This window comes from Myxocyprinus asiaticus, chromosome 20 (genome assembly GCF_019703515.2).
Source record: "Myxocyprinus asiaticus isolate MX2 ecotype Aquarium Trade chromosome 20, UBuf_Myxa_2, whole genome shotgun sequence".
NCBI classification, from domain to species: domain Eukaryota; kingdom Metazoa; phylum Chordata; class Actinopteri; order Cypriniformes; family Catostomidae; genus Myxocyprinus; species Myxocyprinus asiaticus.
Genome location: NC_059363.1, coordinates 34,206,807 through 34,222,300, shown reverse-complemented (window position 1 = coordinate 34,222,300; position 15,494 = coordinate 34,206,807). Strand labels below are relative to the sequence as shown.

The 15,494-nt window shown below is 39.3% G+C and overlaps 1 protein-coding gene across 6 annotated transcripts in view; it reads left to right on the top strand.

Moving 5' to 3' along the window:
- Nucleotides 1-1,278: 1,278 nt before the first annotated feature.
- LOC127411212 (zinc finger protein 106-like) overlaps nucleotides 1,279-15,494 on the top strand; it is a 35,423-nt gene continuing 21,207 nt past the window's right edge. Inside the window, exons 1-7 of one of the 6 annotated variants that reach the window (XM_051646608.1) lie at nucleotides 8,152-8,255; nucleotides 8,438-8,545; nucleotides 8,647-8,760; nucleotides 10,575-10,675; nucleotides 10,864-10,925; nucleotides 12,463-12,657; nucleotides 13,546-15,378. In XM_051646608.1, the coding sequence (XP_051502568.1) occupies nucleotides 10,622-10,675; nucleotides 10,864-10,925; nucleotides 12,463-12,657; nucleotides 13,546-15,378 (2,144 nt within the window). In that variant the 5' untranslated portion in view covers nucleotides 8,152-8,255; nucleotides 8,438-8,545; nucleotides 8,647-8,760; nucleotides 10,575-10,621. Of the gene's footprint in view, nucleotides 4,478-8,151; nucleotides 8,256-8,399; nucleotides 8,546-8,646; nucleotides 8,761-10,427; nucleotides 10,444-10,574; nucleotides 10,676-10,863; nucleotides 10,926-12,462; nucleotides 12,658-13,545; nucleotides 15,379-15,494 lie in introns of those variants that run through there. The other 5 variants (XM_051646606.1, XM_051646609.1, XM_051646610.1 and 2 more) reach the window with 5 other exon arrangements.

Below are 15,494 nucleotides of genomic sequence, written 5' to 3'. Positions count from 1 at the left end.
AACGGTGCCATTCCGTCATGATGTCGTTGTGGCAACATCGAGGAACAATAGTTGTTTGTTGTTAACCAGTTGGTCATTTTTGCTTTTAATGATTATTCTATGGGCGGACATGCAGTATTCTAACATAATTTATGTCCTCATTTGCCCAACATTAATTTAGAGGCTATTAAAACAGTTGTGTATATGAATAACGAATGCAGACTCAAAGTTAATGTACTTCATTTATTTGGACAGAGAACAGAGAAAAAATGCAAGAGTTCAGGTGGAGACGCGTGCTGTTATATTACAGTATGTATTGTGTATTTACCATCCATCACTATATTAAAAGATCATTTTTATGTGTATCATATTAAATATGTTTTAACTTTACGAAAAGCAACACATCTTATCTTCAGAGAGATTTTCTATGTTGCGACTGGAGGCTTTTTATACATTTTAAATTGCAAATTCTGCTCATCATAACACATTGCAAAGTTATAGTGGTTTCAGTTTGTTATTGTGTAATATGTAGGCACTTGATTTATGCACATTTTGTGGATGTCTCCCAACAGATCTAATTCAAATCACTGGTATTTTTATAACTTGAATTTGACATGCAGGCACTTATATTGTGCAGAGGATTCAGAATTTTTAATGTACAAATAATTAATCATCTGAGACTGTAAAGTAAAAAGATACAAAAGCAAATGATGCTTGAAATCCCAATTAGTATGTAAACATTTTGTTTTATAATGACACATTTTTAAGATTTCATGTCCACTCAATCATCAAAATAAATTGTACAAAATTTGAATAATAGCAATTATTAAACTGCTACAACACAAATCTGTCATAGAAATGCAATTTTCCCAAGTTGCGACTGGACTCTACCACCACCCCCCCCCCCCCCCCCCCCCCCACACACACACACACACACACACACACACACACACATATGAGAATGTAAAAAAGGAGATCAGCAGTTACAGAAATACTCAAACCAGCCCATCTGGCACCAACAAACATGCCACTGTCCAAATCACTGAGATCACATTTTTTTCCCCCATTGTGAACATTAACTGAAGCTCCTGACCCGTATCTGCATGTTTTTATGCACTGCACTGCTGTCACATGATTGGCTGATTAGATAATCGCAGGGATGATTGTTGGTGCCAGATGATCTGGTTTGAGTATTTCTGTAACTGCTGATCTCCTGGGATTTTCATGCACAAAAGTCTCTAGGATTTACGCAGAATGGTGCCAAAAACAAAACAAAAAAGTGATGGGCAGTTCTGCAGATGGAAATGAGAGAGGTCAACAGAGAATGGCCAGAATGGTTCAAACTGACAGAGTCTATGGTAACTCAGATAACCACTCTGTACAATTGTGGTGAGAAGAATAGTATCTCAGAATGATATTCTGAGATGCGGGTTGGTGCTGTTTTATCGGAACGAGGGGGACCTACACAATAATAGGCAGGTGGTTTTAATGTTGTGGCTAATTGGTGTATACCACAGTTATGAGAAGAAAAAAATATTTGCTTTACTTGAGCATTGCTTTATTTGATTTTGTTTTGTGTAAGCTTTATACCTTTATTAAAAATTACTTAAAATTATTCTTAATTTTTGTTGTTGTTGTTAATTTTATAAACAGTTACTCGTTCGTTTGTTTACGTTTTAACAAAGCCCGTTATGGGGACTTTTATGTCAATATGTTGCCCGCCATTTTTAAACTAAACGAACGGATGTTTATTTCTGTCTTCACACTTTCAGGGCACACGACGTTGCTAAGGAGTCTGGAATATAAATAGAAATGGTGTGTTTACATGGAAATCTAAAGAGATGTTTTCTCCGCTTGAATTAAGAGGTATACTTTAAAGTCGGGTTTATCTTTATCCACATTGTTTTCCCGCATATATACACATTTTATTACATGCAGTTAGTGGATGGCACAGGCGGTTTGTTAGCCTGGATGCTAAACATTTGCAAACGGTTGAACTCGTTATGAGTTTGCAAAAGTGTTTTGTCCAGTAAGGTTAGCAGCATTATCTTCAGAGTTGCATTAGCAAGCGAGCTAACGAACGCCTACCAAAAGATGTTGTACAGTTATTTTCAGGAAAGAGCTAGAGAATTGTTCACACTAATCATTAGACCACTTTAACGTGTTTGTCTAATGATACATTTTAGTACCTCTCGAAGCTTATTATTAAACTTCAGTGTGTTTCGTGGTCAACCCCATTATATTACAGTAACAGAAGTTTTATTAAAAGGCAACGGACAGCATTTCAAGAGAGGGGACATGCACACTGACCTGTTGTTGAGAGCTATTCAAAGTATTGCAATTATCAGTAGCATTGATAAAAAAAAGAAGAAGAATCTCTTAGATCATGCCTCTCATTGCACTGACATTGTGCCACATTCATGTGGTGTAACGTTACTCTTTCCACTGCAACCAATCCTAATCTCTCAGAATTTTTGGCCCAGTTAAAAGTATTCCTTTTCAAAGTGTGTCAGTTCACAGCCATGCCCTACAATTTTTGAAGAGCTGTGTGATTCCACCCCATTCCATAGTGTTTGTCTGATAAATGAATGACTGTCGCACATTACCAGCTATTATTGCAGCAGGCATAACAACTGAAAACTCATGTATTGACCTTTATAGCATGAATAATGTTTTCGATCCTAGTTTAGATTTTGCAGTAAATCATGTAATTTAACACTATTACACCGCTTTTATGGCTGTTTCGTTGATTTATTTACGTAGGTGCTATGATTTTTCAGAGATCCTGAACTCCAAACATTTTTGCAGTTGTAAATTTGCTGCTATTATTATTAATTATTTTTATTTTTTGCCTAATGCACAAAGATGAAAAATTCACAATGTATAATATTTATTTTATATGTCAAACTCTGCAGTTGCACTTCCACGAAAAAGTAGATTTGTACATTTTCCAAAGAAAATGTGAGCGTTGTTTGCTAAAGCCTGGCCATTACTATGCAGTTGCTAAGGTGCACTGAGTGGGTTTGGGTGGTTGCTTACTGGCCCCACCCCCAAGTCTTTGATAAAGAGTATTTCTCTCTACATGTGGTTCAGGTCCTTTTTTCGGTTCCACCAGGTGAAAATTTTAAGTTAGAGGGCTTAGAAAAGTAATAGCAAACCGCATGATCTGAGGTATCAATTGTCGTATAGTATGGATCCACTGATACCTCTTTTTCTTTTCTGGACAGATTCCGATACCTGAAATCTCAGTATCGGCAATACCGATCCTATGTTGTTGTTGTTGTTTATTTCATAATCATTTTATAATATATAATCCTCACTCTGTTATACTAATTGGGGGTATTCTTTTATATATGAAGAAACACAAACCTTTATTTCAATATAAATGTAAAGTAAATTCAGAAAAAACTTTATTGCTAACTAGTCTACTGGTCCTGGATAATGTAGCAGCAAAATTAACAATAATTGCAGTCATCAGTAGAAAAGAAGCCTGTTTTATTTTTATTTTATTTTTTTATTATTTTTAACTCACAATTTTTTCGCTTTAGTTGTAAGATACCAGTCCTCTTTTCATTCACACAGTTATTTTTTTGGAACCCAGTCAACATAAATATTTTTGTAATTTGAAAACAAATAATGTTAATAATAATAATAAATTATTGACTTTTAGAATTTTATAATGCAGTAGTAAAATATTTCAGTCATGCACCTTTAATTTTAAACCCTCTGGCTTTTATTTTGACAGTCGGAACACTTCAGGAAGTCCTGTAAGTGTCTGTATGTGGGCTAGTCCACAGTAGTTTAATTAGCTTCTTATTCAAAATCTGGTGAAATGCTCCTCTGGTGCCGTTCTTATTAACCCTCTGGGGTCGACGGACGTGCCGGCGCGTCCTGCTGGATTTTTTCCTCATAACAGCGGAAACAATTTAAAATACTCTGTCATTTTTGGGCATACAGATAAGTGTAAGACATCATTAGAGACTATAAAGGGACTACTTTTATTTGTGTACACTCACAATAACAACAAAACCTTGTGCTTTTGTAAAATAAAGAAAATAAACAAACTCCACTAATACTTATCAGACAAACATGAAACATATGCCTAAAGAAAGCTTAAAATGTCTACTTTTAAATAAAACAATTCAAATTTAAAACAAATATTCTCCTGCAATGTATCTGTATGAAACAAAGCGATGTAAAGTTTCTCCTGGCTCAGCTAATTATCCCTAATGTGATCACACCCACCAGCAGAGCACGCTATTCATACGGTAATGTGCTGAGGCGATCAATGCAAATGGTAAATGCCCCCAACAATGCCTTAAAAAGCATCAAGTTCATTCACTTTTCTGCGTGTTTGGAAGATGGCACACTACACAGGTGAGGAAGCTCCTGGATAGTGACGAAGAGTTCACATTTTCCTCAGAAGAGCGGGAATCCGACGAGGAACTTTGCATTTTGAAAAGCGACTTGATCCAGCTGAGGATACAATTTCGGATGAGTAAGTCATTTAGTTTTACTTACATATTAGTTGACATGCTATTTTATATAAACATATTTTACTAGTTGGACTATTTCCAGACTTGCCAGTATTCAGAGTATTGAAATTTGAAATATGTCCTAATAGGCAAGTTTTAGTTACATTTAAATGTTGTTTCGGCTGAAGCAGGTATTTAAATTGTATGCTGTATGATATAAATATGATATGTAATATGATATAAAATAATATGAATGTTTAGATTATATTTTAACTAGTGTTTATGCAGCCTCATCATCAACGAAGCGTGTGCTTGCAAATATCTGTTCGGGTGTAAATGTGTAAAATGTGCTGTAAATATGCCCATATTAGAAAATCAGCATATAAAAAAGGATCATGTGACACTGAAGACTGCAGTAATGATGCTGAAAATTCAGCTTTGATCACAGGAATAAATTGCATTTTACAATATATTCAAATAGAAAACAGTTATTTTAAATTGTAAAAATATTTCACAATATCACTGTTTTTGCTGAATTTTGGATCAAATAAATGCAGCCTTGGTGAGCAGAAGAGACTTCTTTTAAAAACATTAAAAAATCTTACAGACCTAAAACTTTTAAACAGTAGTGTAGGTCTAAAGTTTTTAAGTCTTTATGTAAATAAAATGTATAATCAGATTACTTCTTTTAACTTAAACTACAAACAATACATTCAATCATTAAGTCTCCTCACATTCATTCTCTCTCAGGGGAGGGGTCTTTGTCTCCTCAGGTGTGAATCACATCAATATTCATGATCATCCACGCCTCCTCGCATATGGCCTTTCTAACACTAAAAGTGTCTTACAAAAGTTAAATGACTATATTGTTTTGTATGAATGAGTGATCAGGATGGTTTTCACATCATTTTTGTAGCAAAAACTCTAAAAAGTCTTGTGAACAAATGTTTATTATGTGTTATATGGCCTTATTTCAGTGACTTAAAATGTTTGTTTTTTCAAAAACCACGCATAAATGTTATTTTCTCAGGAATACAAACATGTACATACATGTTGTTCACATATTATTGTAGCCCAGTTTGTGCTGAATACAGTGTTATCAGACTTTAGCCATTAATATGTTTTTAGGCAACTGAAAAAAGCACAAATGTCAAGGCATGTCAAAACTTCTCCAGGGCCCAAAACACCCTCAGACCCCAGAGGGTTAAGCGAACCAAACTACTGAGATTCTACATCTGAGATTTTGTTTTTGTGTGGCTCTCACATATTGCGCACAGCTCTGAGGGCCGCAAGGACACCAACAGCATGTGCTTGCTATGTATGTGTGTCAATAGAGCTGCGCAATTCACTAACGAGCTGTGCATGCATACTATATATTTACTTACTAAACACAGCCTTTTGATTCAGAGAGATATTGCATGTCTTCAAGTGGCTTTGAACTACTTTAATTGTGCTTTTATGTCATTTTTGGAGCTAGACAGTAGGGCTGGGCTGTTTTCCAGATTTTTTTTCTGATTAATTCTAATTTACATTTTGATGTGATTTTTTTTTAATTTTTTTAAACGAGAAATCAAGATTTTGCATAAAAACATTGCAAACACTATAATTAGCTTAGATACGTTGTAAATCCACCAAAGGTTGAAGAAGGAAGAGAAAAAGGATTCACAGTGCTCGTCTTAATGCTGTTCCCGATCTGATCAGCTGCACGTGTGTGGCGCGCTCCAAATGAACGTGACAGGTTAATGACACAGAGATAAAAGACAGCGGTAATATTCCCAGTACGATTGTACACAGTGTGACTATAGCTCAACTTCGTCCATCATGCTTGTATACACAGGCTTAAAGGGTTAGTTCACCCAAATCAAAATTCTCTCACGATTTACTTACCTTTAAGCCTTCCCAGATGTGTATGACTTTTGTTCTTCAGCATAACCAAAATGAAGAATATTATAATCCCATTTCAGCTTTGTTTGTCCATACAATGCAAGTAAACGGGTGCCATCAGGCTGCTGGCTGTTTGATGGTCCAAAAGGCATATTTAGGCTGCATACAGGTAATCCACATGACTCCAGTCAATCAATTAATGTCTTCTGTAGCAAACCGATAGGTTTAATTAAAGGTAATTAAAATGTTTTTAACTTCCGGCCATCACTGGATTGCTGTTTGAAATGACCTAACTCTCACGTGATGTTCGTTCCTCTGTTACAAAGCGTGCTACCGACTTCTCGCGTGAACGCGCCATTGCACTTACATCATGTGACAGTAACATGATGCATCAACTGCTGGCAGGAAGCATTTTAATAAAGTTTTAATTATCTATCTATTTTTTGCACGAACGTATCGATTCGGTTCAGAAGACATTAATTGATCGACTGGAGTCGTATCGATTACTTTTATGCTGCCTAAATGCCATGATGATTCACAGGTCACTAATTATCACTTTGTGCTGTTACGTGTTTCAAGTGTACTGCATCTATAGCCAACATTTGGCAACAGATCATTTTGACAAACTTTGCGAGTTGAATTGTAATGAGAAATTATTTCATATTGCTGCACTGCATAACCTCTATCTGCTCGGGTTTATGAATATACACAAATTGTTTGATAAAGAGTACTTTCTAGATTAACTTGATAATTTCTTGATAGACTTGGTTTAGATAAAATGAATTTGAATGAAATGAATCGGCTTTATTGCCAATTATGCTTACACATACAAGGAATTTGTCTTGGTGACAGGAGCTTCCAGTGTTCAACAATACAAAAACAGCAGCAAGACGTAGATAATAATAAAAAATAAAACTAATTATACACATACATACAGACACACACATACATACATACACATGGGTAGTGCAAATCTAATACAATCTGTTATGTACAGTGCAAATGTTTTTTTTGTTTTTTTTTTCCAGAGGAATGAAATGGTAGAAGAGGTTGGATGTGTTGGATAAATATAAGAAAGACTAAACTGTGTATTGCACATAGTTATTGCTCGATGGGGCAATTTAACTGTTCATGAGATAGATAGCCTGAGGGAAAAAACGGTTCCTGTGCCTGTCGGTTCTGGTGCTCAGAGCTCTGAAGCGTTGGCCAGAAGGCAACAGTTCAAAAAGGTAGTGGGCAGGGTGAGTGGGGTCCAGAGTAATTTTTCCAGCCTTTTTCCTCACTCTGGAAGTGTATAGTTCTTGAAGGGAGGGCAGGGGGCAACCAATAATCCTCTCAGCAGTCCAAACTGTCCTTTGTAGTCTTCTGATGTCTGATTTCATAGCTGAACCAAACCAGACAGTTATTGAAGTGCAGAGGACAGACTCAATGACTGCTGAGTAAAACTGTATCAGCAGCGCCTGTGGCAGGTTGAATTTCCTCAGCTGGCAAAGGAAGTACAAACTCTGCTGGGCCTTTTTCACAGTGGAGTCAATGTGGGTCTCCCACTTCAGGTCCTGTGAGATGGTAGTGCCCAGGAACCTGAATGACTGCACTGCTGCCACAGTGCTGTTTAGAATGGTGAGGGGGGTCAGTGTTGGGGTGTTCCTCCTAAAGTCCACAGTGATCTCCACCGTTTTGAGCGTGTTCAGCTCAAGGTTGTCTTGACTGCACCAGACAGCCAGCTGTTTAACCTCCCTTCTGTATGCAGACTCTTCGTCATCTTGGACGAGGCCGATGACAGTGGTGTTGTCTGCAAACTTCAGGAGCTTGACAGAGGGGTCCTTGGCGATGCAGTCATTGGTGTAAAGGGAGAAGAGTAGTGGGGAGAGCACACATCCATGGGAGGCACCAGTGCTGATTGTACAGGTGCTAGAAGTGAGTTTCCCCTGTCTCACAAGCTGCTGCCTGTCCGTCAGAAAGCTGGTAATCCACTGACAGATAGACAAGGGAACAGAGAGTTGGTGTAATTTATTCTGGAGTATAGCTGGGATTATGGTGTTGAAAGCTGAACTGAAGTCCACAAAAAGGATCTTTGCATATGTCCCTGGTCTTTCCAGATGTTGCAGGATATGATGCAATCCTATGTCAACTGCATCATCCACAGACCTGTTTGCTCAATAAGCAAATTGAAGGGGATCTAGAAAGGGTCCAGTGATGTTCTTCAGGTGAGCCAACACCAGTCTCTCAAATGATTTCATGACCACAGACGTCAGGGCGACAGGTTTGTAGTCATTAAGTCCTGTGCTTTTTGTTTTCTTTGGGACAGGAATAATGATTGAGCGTTTGAAGCAGCATGGGACTTCACACTGCTCCAGTGATCTGTTGAAGATCTGTGTGAAGATGGGGGCCAGCTGGTTAGCACAGGATCGAAGACATGCTGGTGAGATGCCATATGGGCCTGAAGCCTTCCTCGTCTTTTGTTTCCGATAGACGCGGCTCACATCATCTTCACAGATCTTATGTGCAGGTTGAGAAGCAGGAGGGGGGATGAGGGGGGTTGCAGGAGGTGTTGGTGATTGTGTGAAGTGAAGGTCAGAGTGGGTGTGGGGTGTGAGATTGGGCCTTTCAGATCTGCAGTAGAACACATTCAGGTCATCAGACAGTTGTTGGTTCCCTACAGGGTTGGGGGTAGGAGTCCTGTAATTTGTGAGTTGTTTCATGCCACTCCACACTGATACAGGGTTGTTAGCTGAAAACTTGTTTTTCAGCTTCTCAGAGTATCTTCTTTTAGCCCCTCTGATTTCCCTGTTCAGTGTGTTCCTGGCCTGGTTGTACAAGACTTTATCCCCACCCCTGTAAGCATCCTCTTTGGCCTGTTGAAGCTGCCTGAGCTCTGCTGTAAACCATGGTTTGTCATTGTTGATCTTTAAATAAGTCCTAGTAGGAATGCACATATCCTCACAGAAACTGATATATGATGTAACAGTATCTGTGAGCTCGTACAGGTCTGTAGCTGCAGCCTCAAAAACACTCCAATCCGTTCAATCGAAGCAGACTTGTAGTTCCCGCTCTGCTTCATTGGTCCATCTCTTTACAGTCATTACTACTGGCTTGGTTGATTTTAATTTCTGCCTGTAGGTTGGAAGAAGATGAACCAGACAGTGATCAGAGAGTCCCAAAGCTGCTCTAGGGAATAGAATACCTACTCTAAGAAGTATTATGCAGTTTTCTTATGTTATTCTATTATTTGTAAACATATGGATGTATTAGATTTTAATTTATTTACATTTACACTATGTTGACAACTTCCCCCGTGGCGCATTTGGTGCGTTTGTGCATTTTCTTACACACCTTTGTTTCCTATAATGAAAATAACTTGGATTTCTCTAACCAGGTTGCCTTGGATTCTAATAAAGAACATGCAATTTGAATCATGTTGGAGTACATTTAAAAGTTAAAAAAATCTAATTTTGAATTGTGAAATGTCCATAAGTTTAATAAAAATCAAGATTTAACATTTTTGCCATATCGCCCAGCCCTACTAGACAGTAACAAACATGACTTACACCCAGTATCAGATTTGGATCAGACTTGGATCTATACCCGATCCGTCTAAAAAAGGTAGTATCGGAGCCGAGACCGATCCAGGTATTGGATTTGTGCATCCCTTGTCTGTAGCACAAACAATGCAGGACAAGTTACTCGCCAAATTTAAAACTTGATTAGGGGTTTGTTCAAATAGCAATAATAGGCTAATAGTTACGTTTGCCTTAGCAGGCACCACTAATTAAATTGCTAGCTCAGATCCCCATGCGATATGTCAAAGGCCTATTTTTATTTAAACATTATAGGTGTAACATATAACGTTTTCCAAAACATGTTTGAGTATTGAACATGTCAAGGCACAACCGTGCTATGGATTTGCAGTTGGCATAAGGGCTGTATACTGCATTTAGCCTCTTGACCTGAGCTCTGTCCTTGTTTTGTGTCCACTGGCAACCTCATATGGGGCCAGAAACACTGACCCACTTTCCTGTCTGATGGGCTGCAGGTGGAGCTTGTAAGAAGAACCAGTACATATGAGCTATTGCAGTATGAAATAAACAAGCAAGGACCATCATCTGTGAGCTATGTGCATGGCTGAATTTTAAATGTCACTGGCTAAATTTTGTCTGATGTACATCTTGGTACAATCTTGTTGTACAATAGTTGCAAAAATCTGAGATCATTTATATTTTCTGTCTCCATGTGCAGAACTCTGTATATTTGTGGTGCTCTGAGACACAATAACGTCATTCAGGATGGGCAAAGAACAGAAATGCATTCTTTGTGAAACTGTGTACAGCTCCAAAAAGGTAAGCCTGGGTATATAGACCTACAGTACACCCTCTCCCAGTCCCTGTAGAATATGACCACTTGGCCTGAATTTTAATGGTTTCTGTTCTTTTATGAGATCTATGGTTACAAGTAGCCTTTGTGCAACAACACCAAGTATGTCTGAAATAAGATATATTTGTTCTTAATGGTCTCTTTGTTTTTGTAGGAGATGGAAGAGCACATGAGAAGTATGCTGCACCATCGGGAGCTGGAGAATCTGAAAGGCCGGTAAGAACCTGTGTTATGCATCTCGCAGAAGCCAATTAATGTTCTACGCTATCAGGACAGTACTTATACTCTCAAGTTTATGCATCATTGGATTTACCAGTATGCAGGCTTTCAGGGGCTTTTAATGTCTGACAGTCAGCCAGATGGAAATTTGTAAGCTAGTGTCTGCTTGTTTCTTTAGCTCACACGTTCCACATAAATTACTGAAATACAACTGTTTATTTGCAAGAGTTTCTCCACCCTGTCTTTAAACAACGTTCACGTCTCTTCAAAGCTCTCCAGTCACTTGCATTCAAATGCAGTTTGAAATCAAGAAATAATTAAGCATAATAAATGCATAAGTATTTTTTGTTTTATAGACTGATCTATGACACACATCAAGTGAACTACTCCCAAGTTCATGACCCAGTTTTGGCATGTGATTTTAGGTTTTGTAAAATATGATTATGATTAATGATGAAAAGCATGTGTATTGTCTGGCACGTGTATCCTCTGGTCAGTAGGTGGATAAGCTTAGACAGCTGCCATAGCTAGGGAGTAAATATAGGGACATTGGCAAGGCTGACAGATAACAACTGCCTCTCTCATGTGACAATTATGTAGATCTCTGGAATGTGAAAAGTGAGAAAAAGATTATATGAGGAGGGTATTCAGTTCTGAAGTGCCTGACAAAAACAGTGTCTTTCACAGTTGTGCCACATTTTAACTAGTTGCATTCCATATTGATAAGGATGTTTGTAATAGAAATATGATGTATAGTTGAGAGCAATAATTATTCATTGGTTATAATTGGTCAAAGTGAACAGTAGAACATAGGTATGTTAATGTTAATGTCAGAATCATAGTCCTCATTCTGAAGCCTCACACAAAAGCTTTTGGATTTTAAATAATAAATTCAAAGACTGCTGACTGGAAAATGGCAAGCTGCCTTGACACCATTTTCACGGGATAGACCAACTGCCAACAGCAACTATCTATCAGCTCACAAGTTTGGCACTAAATAGAGCAGCTAAGGCAGGGAGGAATCCTTGAGCCGGCAACTGTAAGCAGCTTGCATTACAGCTATCACTAAAGAGTCCCGCCCCTGCTGCAGCCCTAAAGAGCAGAGGAAGGTGGAGATCGGGGGTGGGGGAATGCATTTCTACACACCAAATCCAAAAGCGCACCCAGCCCTTGTCTCAGAGCACAGCAGACTCCATCATGACAGCGTGCTAAGGCTCAGCTACTGCTGAGAGGGTGGTCACCCCTCAGAGACTTAAAACCTCAGTCTCCCAGTACCTCCTGCTCTTGCCTGCTCGCTCTAAACCTGATGTGAAGCCTCTGAAGACATACTGCAAGATCAGGAAGATTGCACTCTTTTTAATTTTTATTTAATTTAATTAGTAACTTTAATTTTAGTTGGATGTGTTTTCATCTCCAATATTTCAAAAGTCAGTTTGCCTCCTGATCTCTTAAAAGGACCGTAACGATTAGACTCAAAAGCAGTAAATATGCCTGAGGGCAGGATTGAGCAGCCTTTGTGCCCCTCCATCCCCAGTGACTGTGGACATGAGTGCCGAGTCTGCGGCGTGACAGTGGTGAGCCTGACCGACTACGCCAGTCACATTTCCAGCTCGATACACAAACAGCGCATTGAGGATCCTAAGCACCAGCCTTTAAATGAAGACAGAGATGAGGAGTACTTTGACAAAGATTTTGTGCAGCTCATTGAAGAACGCAAGGAAATTATCAAGTAAGTACTTATTCTGTTTTCATTATGTTTTTAGCGTCCAGATTATATATTGGCGTACAACACTTGGTGAGGCTTGATTGCATGCATTGCGAACCGTTTTTTAATGGGGGCACAGTTTTCCCCCATTTACAGATTAATTCTGAAGAAAAAAATAATGGAATGACAGTATGGTGTAAATTATCAAAAGCTTTGTCATTGAAGTGTGATTCCTCTGATTTAATCCTCTGTTTGTAACCACAACACCTACAGTTCTATATTAAACTTTTCATCGAACTGGTCTGACTTTGGAGTCAGGTGTCAGGAGCCCTAAAACAGCCATGACTGCACACTTGCACTCTCATACTCTTACTTGGATACCACGCCATGCCCTTGCAGCTAATCAACCCTTAAACAGCATAAATGGAACGCCTTTAAATAGTCTTTTCACACCAACTATCTTTATGCACCAAGCGTTACAATTAACGTGTTACACATTCAATAATAACACAAACTCTTTGCTGTTCCTTATTTACCCATTCATATTAATAAGATTGATGTTGCTAAAGAGAATTGTTCCATGGAACCAACCTGATATTTGCGTTTCATTTTCCAAAGATGAATACGAGCACACTTTGCACATTAAAATGCAATTTAGTTTAGTGGGGAAAGCTGTGGAATTTTCTCAAGCAACGGGTCCGCAACAACTGTATTTCTGTCATGTGCCAAACATTATCCCACCATATGACCCCCTTATATTCCTAACTCCAAACAACAGGATAAGGCAGCTCTCTTAGAAGTTTTCATTGTCTTATATTTCTGACCATAACAAATTAAACTCTGAAATCCTCTTATTTATGAATTTGTCAGCCGATATTGTCAGTTAAATCATTGTATGTTCAACTCTACCAGAAAAGAAGAGGCTGCTGCAAAGCAGGCTAAAGAGGAGCAGGAGAACATTAGGAGGTGGCAGGAGCATCAGGCTCAGTGGCAGGGGCCAAGGCCTTTGATGTGCCAGCAGTATGGCTCTTGGGACCAACCCTACCCTAATTTCCCTCAGCTGCCCAAAAGGGGCAAAGGCTCCAAATGGCAGAATTTAAGATTTTCCTCCCCTGACAATAGCAACTGGTCTGACCCTAACCGACAGATTCGGGGTGCCACATGGCATGCTGGAGGACCTCCTGACTTGCACAGATGGGGATCCATGGATCGACAGGGAGGGAGTATGCACAATGAAGGAAACTTCTGGGGTGGTAGACAAGGTGACTATGGGGTCTGCCCACCACAACTGAGAAATCAGTTTTCCTGGAAAAACAGTCAATATAATTTCAGGCAAGGACAATATATGTCACCTGGGCACTTTAAATCTCCTGCAAGAGAGCAGCCGGGGACACCCAACAGCATTGAAAGTCAGACAAAGGGCCAACAGAGTGTAGAAGAATCTGGTAGCAAGCATGATTACAACAAAGGTAATGATCAGATGTCAGAAAATGCTCACAGATGGGCACCATATCCACCAGCTAAACTTGGTGATTCTTCATCTCAAACAATGCCTCAGCCAACCTCAGATAAGTCAGATGTGGAATCTCAAGAAAATTGTAAAGCAAAGAGTTTTAACAAGAGCAGCCAGGACATGGAAAAAAAATTCAAGGCAGACCAGAGAAATTGGCAGCATAAACTCGCAGAGCCCTACCATGAAGACAGTGATTGCAGGCAGAACCAGAAACAGTCCTTCAATAATTGTGGCAGTAGTAGCACTGATAGTTTCACCTTCTCATTGACTTCCAAAATTAAACGATCAGAGAAGCCTGGCAAGCATCCTGAAAATGGGGCCTCTTGGATGCATAGTTCAAAGCCTAATTCCAGACAAGTGGCAACTCAAGACTCTGTCAGTTCTAAAGGCTCTCTGCATTCCCATTCAAGCTTAGAATTCCCACAACATGCCATCTATAATGAAGAGCAAGAGCATCTTCTGTCAGAGATGTTGCGAAAAGCCAAGGAGACCTTGCTTAATAGAAAAAGCTCAGTTCACACTTCTGGCCCAGAGGACTACCCTAAAGAAACAAAGACTGGGCCTCAGACTAAGGAACCCCAGCAAGCAGAGAATTTAGAGCTGAACAAGAATACAAAATTACATGAACGTAAGAAGAAACTGAACAAGCACAAGGTACAAGAGGGGCAGGCTTTTGATGAAGATATTAGCAATGACAAGCAACAATTCACCAGTGCTAAGACATCTTTACAGATTGGCAGTTTGCGAAATAACACTAGGCTATCTCTGCAGTCCTTGCAAGTTAGCACCTCCACTATGGACCACGAAGATGAGGAATTTGGCAAAAGGGAAGAAAACCTTCCCATACCAGTCCAAGATCAAGCCATGGTCATGCTAGATGAAGATATGTGCCCACTTGATGAGGAATCCCATAGTAGTCTATCCCAACCAACAGCAGGCTGTTCAGTGCCCCCTTTAAGCAAGCTTGCCTTGCCTGCATGTCTCAAAAGGGATCTGAACCGCCATATGGGTACCAAAGGCAAAGCAGCAGCCCATGAACCCAACTTGAATATTGCCAGGCGTATTAGGAATGTGAGTGGCTCACGTAAGAGTGAATCAGAGAAGGACTGTGGACTCAAGCCCACTTTGCGGCAGCTCATTAGCTCCTCTTGCTCCCGGCGGATTGTAAACTGGGACCAGGTCTATCAGGAAGTCAGTCGCAAGAAGCAAGAGCAAGGCAAGGGCTTACCAAGGTACTGCATGAGTTTTTCTTTATTTTCTATTTACTCTCATAAAATGAAACCATGAAAACAACATTCTGTCTTGGTTTATCTAGTACTGCACACTACATTATTGAAACACTAATCCA